This window comes from Rhinolophus sinicus, linkage group LG06 (genome assembly GCF_036562045.2).
Source record: "Rhinolophus sinicus isolate RSC01 linkage group LG06, ASM3656204v1, whole genome shotgun sequence".
NCBI lineage: Eukaryota > Metazoa > Chordata > Mammalia > Chiroptera > Rhinolophidae > Rhinolophus > Rhinolophus sinicus.
The window spans coordinates 25,154,054-25,172,080 of record NC_133756.1 but is presented as its reverse complement, the minus strand read 5'-3'; the positions used below and the strand labels follow the sequence as shown (position 1 = coordinate 25,172,080).

The 18,027-nt window shown below is 43.2% G+C and overlaps 1 protein-coding gene across 1 annotated transcript in view; it reads left to right on the top strand.

Annotated features, from left to right (window-relative positions):
- PLPP3 (phospholipid phosphatase 3) overlaps positions 1-18,027 on the top strand; it is an 80,193-nt gene that overhangs the window by 27,897 nt on the left and 34,269 nt on the right. Inside the window, exon 2 of the mRNA XM_019742528.2 lies at positions 13,488-13,645. Within this exon, the coding sequence (XP_019598087.1) occupies positions 13,488-13,645 (158 nt within the window). The remainder of the gene's footprint in view (positions 1-13,487; positions 13,646-18,027) is intronic.

The following is an 18,027-nucleotide window of genomic DNA, read 5'->3' as shown; positions in this document are numbered from 1 at the left end:
CCTCTGCTAGGAGCCTGGCTATTTAACACGCCATCTCAGAAAGTCCTCACAGCAGCCCTTCTAGCCTGCAGGACCTATTCTGCCAATGATGATGCTGAGGTCCTGAGAACTCACTAGTCCAGGGTCACACTACCACAACCTGGCAGGCAGGGGAGGGACTTGTACCTAGGTCTGAACTGTCACCCAACCAAACCAAACCCGGAAAATACTTGGATTGTTTTGGGTGCTCAGTTGATTACTACAGGGGATGAAAGTTTTCTGCTGTTTACATCATGCACAGGGATGCCTGTTGTCATCGTGGATAATATAGGTACTATATGTGCTCCCCTCCTTCCTCAAATTATATAATAGAGTCCCCTACTTGGAGGTGAGACTCCCCATTACAGAGCCACATCATCCAGAGGGACGAGAGAGAGGCTGGAGAAAGTGGCTTTCACCAGAGCACACAGGCCTGTTCCAGGCTCCAAAGGCACAGTCTGGTGTTCTGGGAGCCTTGCTCTCTGCTCCTGTCCACCCATTCAGGTTCCAGTTGGAGAGCCTTCCATTTCTTTCCAAGTCCATTTCCACAAAGGGAGAGCTGTATTGGAGGCTGAGATTTCCATGAAAACCTTCCATTTTTCAGGCAAACATACCAGGCAGCTCTTGTGGCAATACCATGGTGAAGGAAAATAATGTCATTTGGCGTTTTGCCCTTTAAAAAAGTGTGTGTGGGGGGGTGGGGTAGGCGGGTGGGGGGAGGATGGGAAGAGAGAACAGTGGGGGCTTTGTAATTTACTGCAATAGAGAGGTCAGGTGGGCAGGGTCATGAGGGAAGGAGGGGTACAGAGAAGGCTTGAACCCCCCTTGGGCTTCCATACCCTCCTCTCCCCCTCTGCCTGATTCACACATTTTGGGCCTTTGTAAAGGGGAAGTTTGGGGGGGTATGTTTTTATTTGGAAGAAGGACTCCAGACATTCTGTCCCTCTGAGAGAAGCTGGCTCCTTGCTGCTTTGCAAGGATTAAGGGTCCGGCTTCCAGAACCATTGAAGAAACATCCCAGGAACTACCCTTTTCTCTCAACAGCTGAAAAATGCATCACAGAGCAGTAGCTTCCTGGAGAGTTTTGGCAAAAGATCTTCCCTCTGGAACAATAGGGTTCCTATAGCCAACCACCTAGGAGTTTTTACTGCAGCCCATTCTCCCACGCTGATCTGAATGCCCGCATTTTGTTGTCCCCATCCTGGTGGGGGAAGGGGTGGGGCTGCCAAAGGGACTGAGGGTGGCCCCAGAGCACATGGATTTCTGTCTCCAGAGGGCTGGCCAGTTGATGAGATGCACCCCTTCTCAGGTCCAGTCGAAAGTACCTAAAAGACAGGAAATGTGATTGCTGCACAGAACTGTGGAAAGCCAGCCTGACCCAGCACCATGCCTGCTGTGCTGCCCTGAGCCCGCTTCCGATCTTAGTGTCGGCCTGGCCCAAACTGAGCTGGTACTGCTTACCTGGGAAGGGTTTATTACCAGGAGGAATAAACGAGGCCCAGCTATAAAGAGCCTAGAATCGTATCTGGTTTGCAGCAGTTGCTAATGCTAATTCCCACCTGCCTCTCACCCACACCACATTTTTGCCAATGCCCACTTCTTTGACAGAGCCAAGAGCTGCCAATCATTAAGTCAGTTTCTAATTGAAGGTCTGCAGAATTGGGGATGTTTCCTGGAACTGTTCTTTATAAAAGAGCATCTTTGAACTCCGAGGAGCTGTGCTTGGCCAGTCTACCTTTATGAACTTATGCTCCTCGGTTACCCCAGCCAGGATTGTGGGCAGGATGATACCCATCTGCTCTACATGGCTGCCATGGAAACGAAGCCTTCGGTTTGTTTATAAAACGCCCCGCACTCGTTGGATAAAGGTGAAAACTCCTAAACTTAGAAAGGTCCACAATGCACCTGGTAAAAACCACCCTTTTCAGTTTACATATGAAGAAATAGAGCCTGGGAGAGCAGCAGTGTGATTATATAGTTAGCAGCAGAATGATCACGGGTGAATACAAGTTATTATCAATTATCTTCGGCTAGTTTTTGTTTTTTAAGGTTGCCTTGGCAGAAGAAACTTAACTCCTAATATTCCCAAACTTGCCTGTGTTATCCTCTTACTGGTATCAGGCATGTCGTCACTACACCAAAATCTGGGCTTGAAATGCTTTTCCTCCCCAGGATATCATTGGCTGAGCTGATCCAGCTCCGAATACCGGAGACTCTTTATTACTCAGTAGGTAAAAGGTTGACTAATTTGCTAGAACAGCCACACCAAGTAGAATGATCCCAATATATTTCTTTGGCTTCAGCTTAACTTCAATTTATAGTAATGCTCGTGATGATTAAACCAGAAACCCTTTTCCCCAATTAAGAAATTTCTTCTGGATTGAATAACATTTTTAACTACTAGTTTTTCCTTTTTCACATCTTTTCAGTATCTATGTTTTAGGAATCAGATGGTCTCCCTCAAACTTACTTTTTTCCTTTTTCCTCAGGGTAGTAAGTTGGGTAGGGAATGAGGGTGGAATACAGAAGCAGTTTTGTTAACTTTTAGGGGGAAAAACTTTCGAGTTCTGAATTCTTTTTTTCTTTTAGTATAAGGTGAAATACATTATTGCCATTCAAAGATAGCAAGGAATGTTTGAAATGCATTTACTGGGCTCGTCAATAAACTGGTATTCCATGTCTGCTGGCTGCCAGGTCATGTGTTGAAGGCGTCCTCTGCTCCCTGGACATTTTAGAAATGCCTCTATGGGAGTTCCTGTCACATTGCATCATGGGTAGTTTCCCCCCAAGTGTGCATTCTTCGAGGGTGGGGACCACATCTTAATAGTTTCTGTAGCCCATAATTCTCTGAGTGAGGAGTTTTCTCGTTCAAAGCAGCCTTTTTCTCCTTCACTTTCTTGCCACCCAGTGTAATGTGTAAAACTTGGTGGGGCCTGGACCAAGCCTCAGATGTCTGAGAAAGAAGTTTGACTTGTACTTTAATCAGGTATTTTGTAATGCCCTTCACTCCCTGGATACTTCTAAAATGAAAATGGAGCCTAGAAGGACAGCACAGAGAGAGGAAATCAACTAGAAATTAAAAAGTGATTAGTGAGTGTTTAAGCAGAAGGTCAAAGGGATTATTTTGGACTTCAAACTTTTCAGCTTTCAGGGCTTGTATTCAGTTACAAAATTACATCCCTGAATTATTTGTGCAGGTGGCAGCTGTCATAGTTGAAGAAGGTTTCAGTGCTTTACAAAAGGAACATTGACAGGGCTGGGAATGGGGAGTGTGCTGCTGGGGTGAGGGTTGTCTTATCTGCAGCACCCTGGAATGGCTCCAGTCTTGCTCAACTTGAGTGACATTCCTTGTCTGAGCTGACGCAGCCCTGTCCAGGTTAGTTCAGCCACCTTCTTGAGGAAACCAGTCAAGCCAGTTGATTGGCATCATGTAAACAGCTGGATAGTAGATTTTCAGGACTGGGAGGGCAGAGAACGCACCATGGTTAAATAGCTACCATGTGATATTTCATCCTCACAGCTCTTCAGAATGGCTGTTGGCATCTTCTCTTTACACTTGGGGTTCAGAGAAGTTAAGCAGCCTGCTGAAGATTGCATAGATTATAAGCGGCAGAACTGGTTTTCAAACCCAGGTCTAAGTTGCCTTGTTGACATTGATGTTCTCCTTTTTACTTAGAGCTTTCTTCAGGGCAGAGATTCTCCAGAGGGTCACAGCAAAAGGCCTGGTGGGCTGACAGTGATCCCTTTGTCCCTGGGGCAGCTGGGCAGGGCAGGGTGTAGCTCCTGAGTCACTAAGCAGTGGCCTCAGCTTATGTGGGGCTGCCCTACAAACTATTTTCTGATAGTTTCACTTCGTGAAAAAGGCCTGGAAACAGTGAAAATTAAGTGTCTTGAACATCATGCAGCCTAACCACCCACCTGAGACTTGAAGCTGGTGAGGTTCCCCATAAATTATTCCTGATGGAATTATCAGCTCTTCACAAGGCTATGATATGTGCTATTGTGTTGTTTTGAGGGATACGGTTAGCTAAACAGGGTTTGGGAAATGAGAGAGATTAGCTGTAGAGGTAGGAGAGGGGGTAGTTCAGAATTCAGAAGGGGTAAAAAGGATCCACAGGTCAGAGTGTATTGGGATGGAGTCAGGTCTTTTGAATTTTAGTTTGTTTCCTATACATTTATTCAATACATATTTGTTGAGCACACTCTAAGTGCCTGGAATTATTCTCTGTGCTGGAGATACAGAGATGAATAAAATATATGGACCCTGTTCTGAAGAGCCTCTCAGCGTGTACAGGAGACTTACCGGAAAGGAATAATTAGAATGCTAGAGTGTGGTGAGTCTCAGTCTTCACATCTCTTAAATGGAGTCAATGACATCTAAGATCTCTTATAGTTCCAGACTTTATGTTCCAGCATGTTACTGCAATGTGCCGAATTCCATTTAGAGTGCGCTTTGTGATACCAACCAATATCTGACGGACTTTAATTCTTAAATCGCTTCTCACTGGCTTTTACTCTTTAAAATTCATGAGCCTCTATCAGAAGGAGACTGTTTTATTTTTATTTTAAATAACTATTGCCTTAAAAAATAGAACTCTGATAGCTCCCCCACTGCCAGCCTCATGGAATAAATTTGCTAAGAGCTTCTAATCCTTATGCCTTGTACTAACTGAGACCTTTAGCAAGTCATTTAGCTTCTGAGCCTCAGTTTCCCCATATCTAAAATGCAAATATTATTAACTGCCTTGTAATGGCGACTTGACATAATCCTTGGATTTATAATTGAAAACATAGTTAGGAGGCTCAGTCTTAGATTAAGATTAACACGGATACATAAACACATGCACATATCCATTCACACATACACATGTCGAATGAGGCCATTACCTACCATGGAGGACACTTGAGTCAAGAGTTAGTTATTTCTATTGTTATGGGTTCATCCAAGGACTTCCATATTCTCTAGAGCAGGGATGGAAAAGACAGATGTCCACAGGGCCCAGGCAGTTTAACAGAACTGACGGAAGTAGACCGGGGTATAGGAAAATTGACAGTACAAGCTGAGTGAGAATGGCGACTGACACATAGCCTTAGTGGCATGGAATCAGTAGGGAATGCTGGCACCTGGAGAATGGATGCAGCACGGCTACCACTGCCTGTATTGCCACATGGTGTTAGAGCTGATTTAAGGAGTTGGAAATCTGGATGTTACGTGAGACCGCCCGTTATTAAATGTTAACAACTAATTTAAAAAAATTGAAACCGTGGGTGGGCGAAACAGAACATCTCTGCAGACCAGATTTGGCCATGGGCTGCCAGTTTGTGACTTTTGACTTAGAACCTGGACCATGTGGCTTGATGGGTTACCTTGGAGTACCCTGACAGCCTTGGGTTGCCGGCTGGCATGATATTGTTCTCACAAGGCCTCCAATAATGCTTCCACGCTTTGTCTTTGGCACCACATCTCGCTCCAGTCTTGCCTTTTGACTCTCTCGAACTTTGGCCCTCGTAGGTGTCTAATATTCTGCCAGTCCACAGGTTGTTTATTTTATTGCCACATAAACCTGGGGTTTGTGTCCACCTGGGCAGCATGGCTTAGATGGGGGCATGAATGCTGACGAAAGCATGTTTAATTGTTGGAAAAATAAAAAGAAATCTTTCTTTTCACCCTTATATTATATATAGCTTTACCTCCCATTCAGCCTCGTGTGATCTTTGAAAACGCATGGCATGGTTCTTGCTTCTCTCTGACAGGGTGCCAGGTGCTGTAACCACTGTGGAACCCCCTTCTGTTTATGCAATCCCAAGAAATCCCTGGAATTACGGGATTTTATCAGCCTGCTTTTCCCTGAGGATCAGATTGCATTTGGAAGTGACTGGCAGGCCCACAGCTACTTGAGTGAGCTTTTGACATCATTCTGATCACATCTTATCCCTGCTTAAAAGTTTTCAATGGCTTCCTATAACAGATAGAAGCAAGAATGAACACTGATGGAGCCAGGGAATTACCAGATACTTTATACACTGTTTTAGTTTGTCTTCGTGATTAACTCTGTGCTAGGAGCTCTTCTACAAAGTCCTCTTGTACCGTGATGAAAGTGAAATTCAGAGAGGTAAGGTGACTTGCCCAAGGTCGTACAGGAAGCATGACAGGTGACAGAAGTGAGAAGTAAAATCCTGTCTGCTTGACTCTGAAGTTCATGGATGAATTGGAAGAAAGGCACTCTGCCAGAATGGGTTCCATGGCTAAGTAAGTGAATCCTTGGAGAATTATTTAAGTCTTGAAGGATGAACAGGAGTTTGCCAGTGGTAGTTTAATCCAGATGAAAACACAGGAAAATCAAATGTCATTATTTATATAAGAGCTATAAAACCCTATGCACCCGTGTGATTCTTGCTGTGTCCAAGCTCTGGGCAGCCATATTTCATATGAACACATTTAGGTCATAAGAGAGTCTGAGGCAGGAGAGTGGCTGGATCTGTATAAATCCATCTCAACATCTAAGGGGGAGCTTACATTTTATCCTTGTTCAAGGTCAACAAACACTTTCCAGAGCTTTGTAGCTTTTCTGAAATCTGCATAGACGTAATATAGTTCGTGTGTATTTAGCAAGAAAGGCTAACTGGCCCCATCTCTGAATGAACTTTACAGTTAAAGTATTCTATTACATATCCTGGTTATGGCTCTTATCAGCAGAGTGGACACTGAGGCAAATTATAATCTCTCTGACCCTTAGTATTTTGGCTATATGCTAATTAATTTAGAGGTTTATTTTGAGAGTTACACTATCTGATGTATCGAAAACTCCCGGCACACAATACATGCTCAATGAATGTAAGTGTCCTCCCATCCTTATTTTAAATAAGGGATCAAAAGAGAGGAAGGGGGTCTTGGGAAATTACTCATTTTTACCTGGGATAGAGGAATCATAAGTCCTGTTGGCTCTGGTAATTGTGTGTTAGTGGTAGCAATAAAATGTTTCATTTGTGAAATATGTAATGGCAGCAAAAGAGGTCTGGACATCTCTCAATGAAAGCTATGAACCATGGGCTGTTGGTCAGTTTGTTTTTAGTTCCTGGTGGATGTGGTAACCCTTTAAAAATGCAACTGAAAAGGCCAAAACAGCCAGAGCTGGAGGTGTTAAGGTGGCTGATATTAATTATTTTAAAGAATAAAATGTTTTCGCTTTAAGCACTTTCAAATAAGAAAGGCCATCCAAAGTTCTTTGCTCACACCAATGATTAGACTAAAGACAGGTGTCTCTTTGTAAAGGAACCTGAAACTTTCCAAAGTTGAGAAACTCAGAAACAGTGCAGTCGCTTCCTCATTGTTGTGTCCCCAGCACCTAACACAGTTCTCTGTCCACAGTCACTGTCCATAAATATTTGTGGAACGGAACTAAACACCTTGGACTTCGGATCAGGAAACCCAGGCACCAGAACTGGATGTGCCATTAGTTTCTTCATTTGTAGGATGGAGGTGCTTTCGATTCTGACAATCTTCTTTTTGTGAAGAAAGGGCCTGAACTTTCCAGTACTGAAGAATTGAGCATTTGTCAAAGAGAACCTCTACACCCAGAATATTGCATGCTCACACCAGCCAACAGCAAGTGTTTTTCATGGCAGCTCCTTTCAAAGGTGGGAAACACCTTCATAGTAAACTTAGTTTTGTCTCATCTGGATTGTGTCCAGTCTAAAAATCTGGACAAATATCATAAACCAAAGAAAGTTTGCACACTTCTAAGACCAGTAGCAATTAATTACTTTAAATAGAAACCCTGTCACTTACAAGCAACATAAATATTTGTATTTTGAACCTCTAAGTAGTAGTTGGGTTGACCATTCTGGCCGTAAGTGATTAAAAAAAAATCATTTGGTCATATTTTAACAGGGAATACATTTATAAAGAAGGGGAGGGTCAGGTCATAGAGTAAGAAAATATCAGCCAAAAGAAAGACAGACCTGGGTTCAAATCCTGGAGACCAATTGACTCCCTTGGGACCATTGCACACGTTAGAAAACTTCTGGCCTTAGTTTTCTGTTGGGTACAAGTGAAAATGATAACCTTTAACTTTTTATAGCAATGGTGGAGATTAGAATATGTTAATTCCTAATTAGACTAAACTCCTTGAAATCAGAATCCCAGTCTCTTCCATATATATTTCTAACATCTGGTCCAAATTGGTGCCATTTGCTAGCTTTGCACTGGAGACGAGCTGTTTTAACCTTTTTGAGCCTCAATTTTTCATTCGTAAAGTGAGTAGAATTCTACAGTGTAGGTAAGATGGATAAATTCCTGTCTGTCCTAATAGCTGCCTGATTTGAGCAACTTACACTATGCTGCATACTTACACACATATTCTGGTTCCAGTATTATTTTGTGGGTAGGTGTGTAGACTTTCTGCAGATGTTAGTTTAATTATTACTCTCCTAGATTGTAGACTTTTGCTTATTTTAATGTAAGTACAGATGCAGGGAAGCGGAAAGTTGCAAAACTCTGGATGGAAAAGGCACTCGAAGGACTTGGGATATAGGACACATGGGAAGCCCCTCCCTGATGCTCTGATTTGGTTCGTGCAAAAGTGTAAAGATTTCTCATTCACTCCCCGACCCCCACTCTTTCCCTGCCTACACCAAGGGCTTTCTAAAAAGCGCTCTGAGAGCAGGAGGCTGTGTTTAATTTTGTGCAAACGTGAAGTTGTGACTGAAGGGAGCAGGGCTCTGGCGCTGGGTCACTTTGGTAACACTTCCCACATGACTTTACCAATGGGTGGGCCACGAAAACTTAGCCTCTGTTTTTTTACACCCCACTCCCAACCGCCCAACCTGCCCAAGTGTTAGTTTTTCAAAGCCCAAGAAGTTTCAAAGGCCTGAACCCAACACAGGGGCCTTTCTTCATGCTTTGATTTTCTGCCCATTAAGTGTTTGTCAGTGAGTTCGAATTTCACCTCCGCTGCAGCCTACATATCCCAAGAGGTCCCTGGAGGTATAGGAAGTTAATTGATCCTTGATTAAAAGGAGAAATACTTGAGTCTGGGTTTAGAATCACCAGATGGGGTTTTCGTGTGTGTGTGTGTGTGTGTGTGTGTACACTTTTTGGTTCTGCTCTGCAGAAAGCTCATAATGTACCTTTCATTATAGATAAATCTAAATTCCAGAGTTTTGGCTTCAGAGTTTTGGCTAAATTAGATACTGAGCACATTTGTGGGTACATGGCGAATGTTCAGTGAGCAGTAGCCAGTGCTGTTACCTTGACTGTTGCAAACAAAGGCTTTTTTTCTTCAAAGACCATGAGGTTTGCTCAGCTTCATTTAATTTATTAATACTTATAGGGGCCTCCTTCTCTCTGTTTTAAGTGACTCACTTACTTTACAAAGCACCCAAGAACCAGATCATTTGAACCCTATCCAGCTCCACCACTTACTTGCAGAGTGACTCTGGTAAGTCACTTAAATCCGTTGAAACTTAAGGTGACTTAACATGTTAGTTTTTATGACTATTTCTCCCATGAGCCTGTGAGCCAGCCACCTGAAGGTTGGGACATAGACTCCTTCAGTAGCCCCATCAGTGCCTCGAACGTGACAAGCAGCCAGGTTTGTCAGACTGTACTAGTTTATGTGGGGCTCATCAGCACACTGTGGCCACGTAGTAGTTGTTTAGTAAATGCTCGCTATTATTATTGTTCTCTGTGCTATTTTCCCCTTTGCTTACTTATGTATCTCTTCCAGCTCTGCAGCCAGATTTAAAATTGTATTCTTATATGGCCATCAGTTTTCTTGACTGCTTTATTGGAATCCCTAAACCAGACTAAATTCTCATGAATGTACTTAGCTCCTGGGCTCCGGAAACCTCCTGCTCATATAAGTGTCACCTCACGCCTCCCGTCCTGTGGGCCATCTGTAGTGTCCCTAGTAGAGTATTGTGCCCTCGCTGTAGTCTATACATATGTCAGTTCACACACTAAAAATATTTTAATGCAATTGTTTTTGTGACTTTCTTACGATACCATGAGCCTCTTGAGAACAGGTACTATGTATGATGTATTCACCTGTAGATTCCCAGTGGCCAACACGGAATTTTCTTGAAATGCAATGCTCACGGATTGTAGTAGTTGGTAATAAAGATGGTGCCAAAGTTGGAAATGGAGATCTCTGCTTTGGAAAAAGAACAGCCTCTTCTCTGTGTCCTGGAGACGGAAGGCTTGATGTTATGTCTTTTGAGGACTAGCTACCCCATTGGGGACAATGTTTACGCTTTTCACATTGACCGAAAGAATCTGAAGTTATTCTCTTTTTGGAACCAAGTCAAGATTTGACTGGCATCACTCCCCATTGGACCACAAGTTTGTAGGGGAGACAAAGAAAAGCCATTGGTTTTTATAAATGCTATTTCCACGCCTTTCAAGACAACAAACAGAGTGTGTTTAGATTCAACTTCTTGTCTGTTTGTGGTCATCATCCACATAATCAGAACCGGAAACCTTCCCCAAGCCTTGATCACGGAAGGAAGGAAAAGGATTTGTGTTGCTCCCAGGTTGAGGTCAAAGGAACTGACCAGACAAATTTTCTTTCCTAAGCTTCTCTGTGGGACTTTTTCGCCCTTCTTCCTTTTTCACATTTATTGAGTGTACATAGCGTGTGCCAGACTGTGCTGTTACTAATGTTGCCTGGTACCTTCCAACTAAGCAACATCCTGTACTGATTTTAATGGAGTCTAGGTGTCTTCCCCTATTAGATCGTAAGCTCCCTGGGGACAGGGCTTATGTTATCTTTGTATTTCTTATACTTAGTATGTACATAGTAAAAACTCAAATATTTGTTGAATCGATGAATGATTTAATACATTAACTTATCACATCGCCCCAGCAATCTGAAAGCGAGATTTCCTTCTTCCCTTTGCACAAATGAGACGGGGCTTTTGGAGATGTGAAATAATTTGCTCAAGGAGAAAGGGAGCAGAGTTGAGGTCATTAACCCAATTTATCTAACGCCACAGCTCTTTTATATGTGTTTTACTGTCCGTAGAAACATGTTTTACAGGCCTATCATGTGAATGCTATTAAAACATAGGAGCTGGGGGCCTGAGAGTGTAGCATAAATTTAAGGAACTCGGGGTCTGTTTCCTACCTAAGTTTATTAGCAACGCTTTGGCTCCTAGGCACCACAGAGACTGCGGCTGGGCTCGGACACCAAGCGCTAAACGATTTTATCACGATGTGTGGAACTTAAAAGCGGACTATTAATATCATACCGCTGGCTTCTCAGCTACTTTTCATAGCCAACTTGGCCACATTTCAAAATATTTAGGCAGTGGAATGAAGATGGTTCAGGCCCACATGATATCTTTTCTCTCCCAGCCCCCACCCCGAAAAGATCAACTCACTGCTCTTGCTGCTTCTAAGCCAGACGGTTTATCCACCACCCCTCCCTTGCCCCCTTTTCTCCGTTGCAGAAATGCAGTTTCAAGAGCTGATGGTTACTGCCTTCCAGGGCCCCTCTGTGTTTACTTTGAGAAGGTCAGGCACAATGCTGTGTGGTGTGTGGCTGTTCTTTTTTTCAAAGCACCAGTATGAATTTGATAAAGTAAATTGTTGTCCTAGCAGGAAGCAGTTAGGGGTCACCAAATAAATAGCCGGAGAGTTCAAATAAATCCAAAGAATAAAATCAAATAAATCCATGTGTGTATGCACAGTGATACATAAATACACTTTTTTGAAAGTGAGCATTTTTATCACTGCAGGTCTGGACCAGAGTAATTGAAAAATTGTGGCATTCATGGTACTTTTTTTTTTTTTTAAAGAGATGGTGTGAGCCTTCCAGCAACGTGACGTGCATTTAATTCTTTTTGAAGAACATGAAACTGGAATTTTTTTTCCCCCACAACTGGTTATCTTGGGATTTTTCAGCTAGTGAAATTCACATTTGGATGAAACCAATTTGCAAAGTTAAATTAGGGATTTAGGCATTCTGGGATGGACTAAGAAACTGAGTGAGCTCAATAGTCTCCCTGAGTCTCTGTTTTTTCCGCTTAAAGATGAGTGATATTCATGCTTAAATAATGCTTTACAATGACCTCTCAGGATTATTGGAAGATTCAGTGCAAAAATGGCTGTAAAGTACTTCACACAATGTAGGTGCACACCAGGGGTGGATGTTGCCGTTAACCAGATGTTTTTCATGGTCTTCCCTAATCCTAACATTCAGTGGCTCACCTGTTTACTTTGTGAGGTGGCATTGGGGCTTGGGTGGTAGGGTAGAAACAAGTCTTCCAGTCTAAGAGAAGAGTCTAAACCAAGATAGGATATCTCTGTACGGTTTTCTTGTAGGATGGGTCAATGGGGGACAGCAGACCCTGAGTCTAGAGAGGAGAGGTTCGTTCAGGTCATGGGGAACTCTGTAGGTCATACTTTATCTTGTCCTGTGCAATGGGAAACCATCGAAGAGGCTTTTTAATGACATGCTCGTGGTCAGGAAGTAAAGTGGTGGATATGTGTAAGAGGCAGTGAAGGCCAGAAAACTGAGTGGGAGTCCTTTGCATTGTTCAAGCAAGAGATACTGGCGGCTTTCACTTTTTACTTTAGGGTTATGAGGGACTTTTTCCTGGCAGGTGATGGAATCCATTTACCATGACCTTTAAGAGAATAGTCTGAGCTGGCTACTGATTAAACCAGCAGCAGCTGCATGAGCAGCTTGTTACTCTCACATGCCCTTGGGCTCTGCTCCAGGTCTGCAGGCATCAGGGCCCAGCTCAACTCTGCTCAGTCTTCTCCAGGACTCTTTGAACAGTAAAAGACAAAGACAGGAAATGGCATTCATTGAGCAGCTACTATGTGCCAGGCACTGTGCTAGTCTTTTATGTGCTTCGTTCTCCTTTAGTCACCACCACTACTTCCTTAATATACGGGGAAGCTGAGGTTCAGGAAGATGGCGTGAGAACCAGAGGTCACACTGATAGGAAGTGGTGGACCTGGGATTCAAAATCAGGTGACCTGACTCCAAGGCCTTCACTACTCCATGCAACGCAGAGGATGGAGCCTTAGGATGAACTTCTCAAAGGGAAATGGTTAAGACTTAAGAGAAGAATGTACTCGAAGGCATAATGAGATATCATTAGATTTGGGGCTGTGCTAGTAATTATTACAAATTAGACTTTAATTTTTAACAGGATGTTATAGGGCAGTGGAAATGCTCCTGTCCTGGCTCTTCCATTGCCTCCTTCTGTGCTCTTGGCCAAGACGAGGATTATGCTACACTTCTGGAGGGTGATGAAAGGAGGAAAGAGGATGTGTGGAGTGTGAAAGCTCTCATTAGGCTGTAGCTCACCACAAACACAAGGAATTAATATCACTGTCCTTGTTGTTTGGGGTGGTCTTAGTTTTAGGTCATTCTTAAGCTCCTTGCATTGATGTTTTCCTCTTCTCTTCCCCCCCCCCCCACCCATGGTATTTGCAATGGTTCCATCTTGACCAGCGGGCCTGCCCTTCCTGATCATTGAGACAAGCACCATCAAGCCTTACCACCGAGGGTTTTACTGCAATGATGAAAACATCAAGTATCCTCTGAAAACTGGCGAGACAATAAATGATGCTGTGCTGTGTGCCGTGGGCATTGTCATCGCCATCCTTGCGGTAAGTGCCCAGACCATCATGCTCAACCTGTCTGATGTCCCCTCTGTCATATTAGAAAATATCTGAGCCAGCAGAGACTGGTTAGATCAATTAGAATTTTGCTAGTTAGCGTTACTTCACGAAGTTAATACTGTTACTAAAGGTATTTTAAAATACTAAAGAGACACACATACACACAGAGCAGGCCGTCAAATAACATCGTTTGGTTCAATGTCTTTTTGTTATAACATCGAGCTGCCACAGGAACTTAACTCTTGTTTCTATCAATTAGCCTATGGTAAAATTGGCTTCCTTATCCGTTGTTTCCCTTAAAGTCACAGATGCTATCATGAGGACTTAGTGTATACTAAGAGTATGCTAAGCACCCTCCTAAAATACTGTGCATGCTTCACCCTCACAACAGTCCACTGAAGCTAGATAGTGTTCTTATCTTTAAGAAACTGAGGTCCACAGAGTAAAAGTAATTTTGCCCAAGGTCACTTGGTTAATAAGAGGTAGCGTTGGGCTTTAAACCTACTTGTCCCTTACCCCAGAGTCTGAGCCCTGAGCCCCAGAGGAGGGGGGACGTGCCTTGTCAGATATCACAGGCATTTTCTGGGTTCTTTCCATACCATCACTGTGCTGCTATGACAGTGATAACGCCACTAGCATTCTCTGGTATAATGTTTAGTTCTCTCATCCAGTGGCTGTGGTGTCAAAGTGAAAATAAAATGGGACTTGGGATGCAGAGACCTCTGTTCTAGACCTGGCCCTCCACTGATGAGCTATACGTCTCTAAAACCAAGGATGCCCATCTTGCTTCATAGCATTGCAGTGAGGAGTAAGAGATCAGGAATAGTGACATACTTTGCAAACTCTTAACTGCTAAGCAGGTTACTCATATGTAGGTGTAAAGTCCAGACTTACATCCAGGTCTTCCTTTATCTTCCTTTAGAGGATGAAATCCTCATGGAAGATGCAAAAATGTGCCGTGGGCTTGAACAAGCTCCACACTTACCTTGAGCCCATGGAAATTGGGGTTTGGCCTACCTGGGCTCTACTTGGAAGGTCACTGCCCTATTTTAGATGTGTCCATTTAGGACAGGGGTGGGCGGGAGTATGTGATGGTAATCCGGTCTTATAATTTGTGAGTCATACATTTTTCACATCTGTCCATTCCACACCTCCAGTATTGTCTAAGTTTGTCCTTTGCTCCTAAACCCCAGTCATGTGGAGAAAGGCGCAGGCATCATGTCCACGAAGATCATAAATTCTCCCTCACAGGCCCTTGCGTCATCCATGTATCAGCCTCCACCTGGAAGCTTATCTTTGGCCTGTATTAGCAAGCAATTCAAGAAGGAGGGAAGTTAATATTGAGATCATTACTTGTGAAATAAGTGGTATCATTCCCATTATACAAGTGGAAAATCAGAAGCTCAAGGGGGTTAAACGATATGCTCAAAGTCTACAGCTCATAAAAGTTGGGGTTCAAACCTATGCCTGGCTTATTTCAAAGCCCTGTTTCCATCTTGCAGACTTGATTTCGGAATAGAGGTTGGGTTCTCCAAATGCACTGCTCAGGGGGATAGGCAGTTAGCTAAATCTTGCCTACTCTGGATCAGATATAACCTATTGATGGTACATGAAACCTGTTTCATGAAGTTTCTTTTGACTTCCCCACTCTAGGCGTTGGTTGTAAACTTTGAGACCTGTCTTTGTTTTTTAATAACATTGCAAACCAGGCACACCATCAACAGTTTGAAATTGGGGAGGTGGGGGAAGGAGGCTAGTAGAATTCTTTTCAACATTCAAAAGAAAAACAGTCCATTTGGCAACTGTAGTAGTTTCTCAAAGGTGGACTAAAGATCTTTGTGTTCAAAAACCGAAATATAAAATCTGATTTTACTATTTTCTCCAATTTGACAGTGTGGGGTTGAGTTCTCCAGGAAGAATGGCTTTGCCTAGAAAAGATGTTTGTAATAGAAGGTAAATAATTGCACAGTACCCTGTACTTAAGGTTTGAACAGGTGTTTTTGACAGTTGGAGGATCAGTTCATTAAATGCTTTTAAGAAACCGACTAAGTGGTTAAGATAAAGACACACCCCAGGATGGTGTATGCTCTCCACTCTCTGTGTCACTGGCTGGCCTCATGGGCTGCTCCCACACACAGCACAGCAGCGAAAGACACTCTTCAGAGACCTGGGCACGTACTGACTGTATGAATTAGGTGAATCACTAGTTTCTCTAGCCCTCATTTTCCTCGTCTGTAAAATGAGAGTGGTGTTTGAATTCACTCCTGAGGATTGCTGTAAGAGTCAAATGCTGTCGTGCATGGGAACACACTTTGTGCTGTGGGCTAGATGAACAGAGGGCACTAAAGTAGATTCTGTAAGACCCATGCTGCTGTTAGTGCCTCCTTCCTCAAGCAAAACTCCTGGGCATCAGCTCTTTCCCTGCTGTTTGCCATAACCTGCCCCTTCCGCCTGACAAATGCTAGCATTTCTACAAAAAATCTGCTTAAAGATTTTAATCATGGCGTGCCTATCTGCTCATGTCATGTTGATGTTTTAATTAAAATGCTCCCTGACCTCCCAGGTTTCCTTGAAATAGTCACGTGTTGTGGTCTTGGTTAGAGCATGAGGAACAGCACTGCTTCCCCAGCCATACACGGTGAGCAACGTAGGTTTGCGTAGTACTTTTCCTATAGTTCTGAGAAAGATCAGGCAAGCAGATACCACAATAATGATCTTTTGTCAGGTGCTGCCGAGTGCCCTAGAAACCTGTGGACCATGTTCAAGCATTTTCCCCCACGGGAACCCCAAGTGCTAGGTATTCTTATGGTTCTCAGTTTAGGGTGTGGTTAAAGGCATAAACTTGGGTTCATATCTGAGATCCTCCGCTATGGAGCGTGTAGCAAGTTAATGAAGCTCACTGAGACTCAGTGGGCTCATCTGTTAAATGGAGATATGTCTACTTATTAAGGTTTTCAGAATTAAATGAGCTAATATATGTAAAGTAACTCAGTGCCTGGCCCCTACCATACACTCAGTAAATGTTAACTATTTTTATACTGAGTACCCAGATTCAAAACATGGTGAATTCACTTAGCCAAGACTCTGTATCTGATAAAAATAGAATCAGCAAAGGAACTCCAGTCTTTGGACTCATATTTCCTGCTCCTTCCTTGCAGTTAATGAACAATATAGAACCCAGGTCTCATGACTGTCGCTCTGGTGCGCTTTGCAAGAGGACCTTTACCTCCTGACCCAGCTGCCCTTTCATTTCAGCTAGAGGCAGGAGGCCTGCTTGCCCGTTTACCTGCCTATAAGTCCCAGAGTCCTCATGGACAAAAGTCAAAGACCTCAGAGGAAGAATGAATCATTCACTTTAGTTGATTCATTTCTGGAAAAGCAATAGAGCTTAAATTCAACAACAACAACACACTTCCCACTTTCCCATTATGACGTCATAGAGCCCGGCTGGCTCCATCCAGAATCTGCTCCTGGTCAGAGGGCATGAGTGACAGTCAGGGCTGGTAGATGGGGACTCCAAGCTGGAAATGTAATCATCCTGCTAAGGCCTTCTGTGCTGAATGTCAGGTTTGTTTAAAACAAGAGAAGCCTGGACTGATTGGATACCCTTGCTTCTGTTTGAACGTCCCCACAACAAAGTAATGGAATGCCGGTGGTGGAGTTTTAGCCATGCAAATCATCAGAAGTTATAGAGAAAGCAGACACCTTTCTATGGCAGGAGATAGGGAAAAACCTAGTCATGTTGACCTCTTTTTCAGATGTATCTCAGATTCTGGAATTGTAGCATAATAGGAATTCCTTCCAAATCCACAAAGCAATGGTTTCTATCCCTGCCTTGTAAAGGCTTAATGACTCTAGCTGCAATGAGATTAGGAGCAAATAGTAAAATATCATCTCCTATCTAGCCTCCTTGCGTTTTGCCTTGCACTGTGCTGTGAAGAGTATTATGGGCAAAGATTTTAATATGGAAAAAATGCTCAGTATTCTTTTTAAATAAACATGGGATCAGTGCTTGCCTTGGTCAAGCCCTGAAAGGGGTTTATATGGATTCTTCATATCTAGGAGTTGATACCTGGGTGAGTCATGGGTGAATCCCCTTCTCCCTCCAGCCATAAAAATGCTGCTTTTCCTCTCAGATCCCATTGAATCTAATCCTCTGTAACGATTCCAACCAGAGAAAAAGCTCAGATTTTGGCATCACCTAACCTAATAGGTTCATGTCCCAAATTCTGTGCTTACTCTTTCTGTTACTTGCCCTTCAACCTAAGGCAAAGCCACTGACTCCCTTGGAAAAGAGGGATACCTTCCTTTTCTGTAAACAAGTGACAATAGTTCACCAACTCCATAGGCTTGTTTTGGGAGTCAAATCA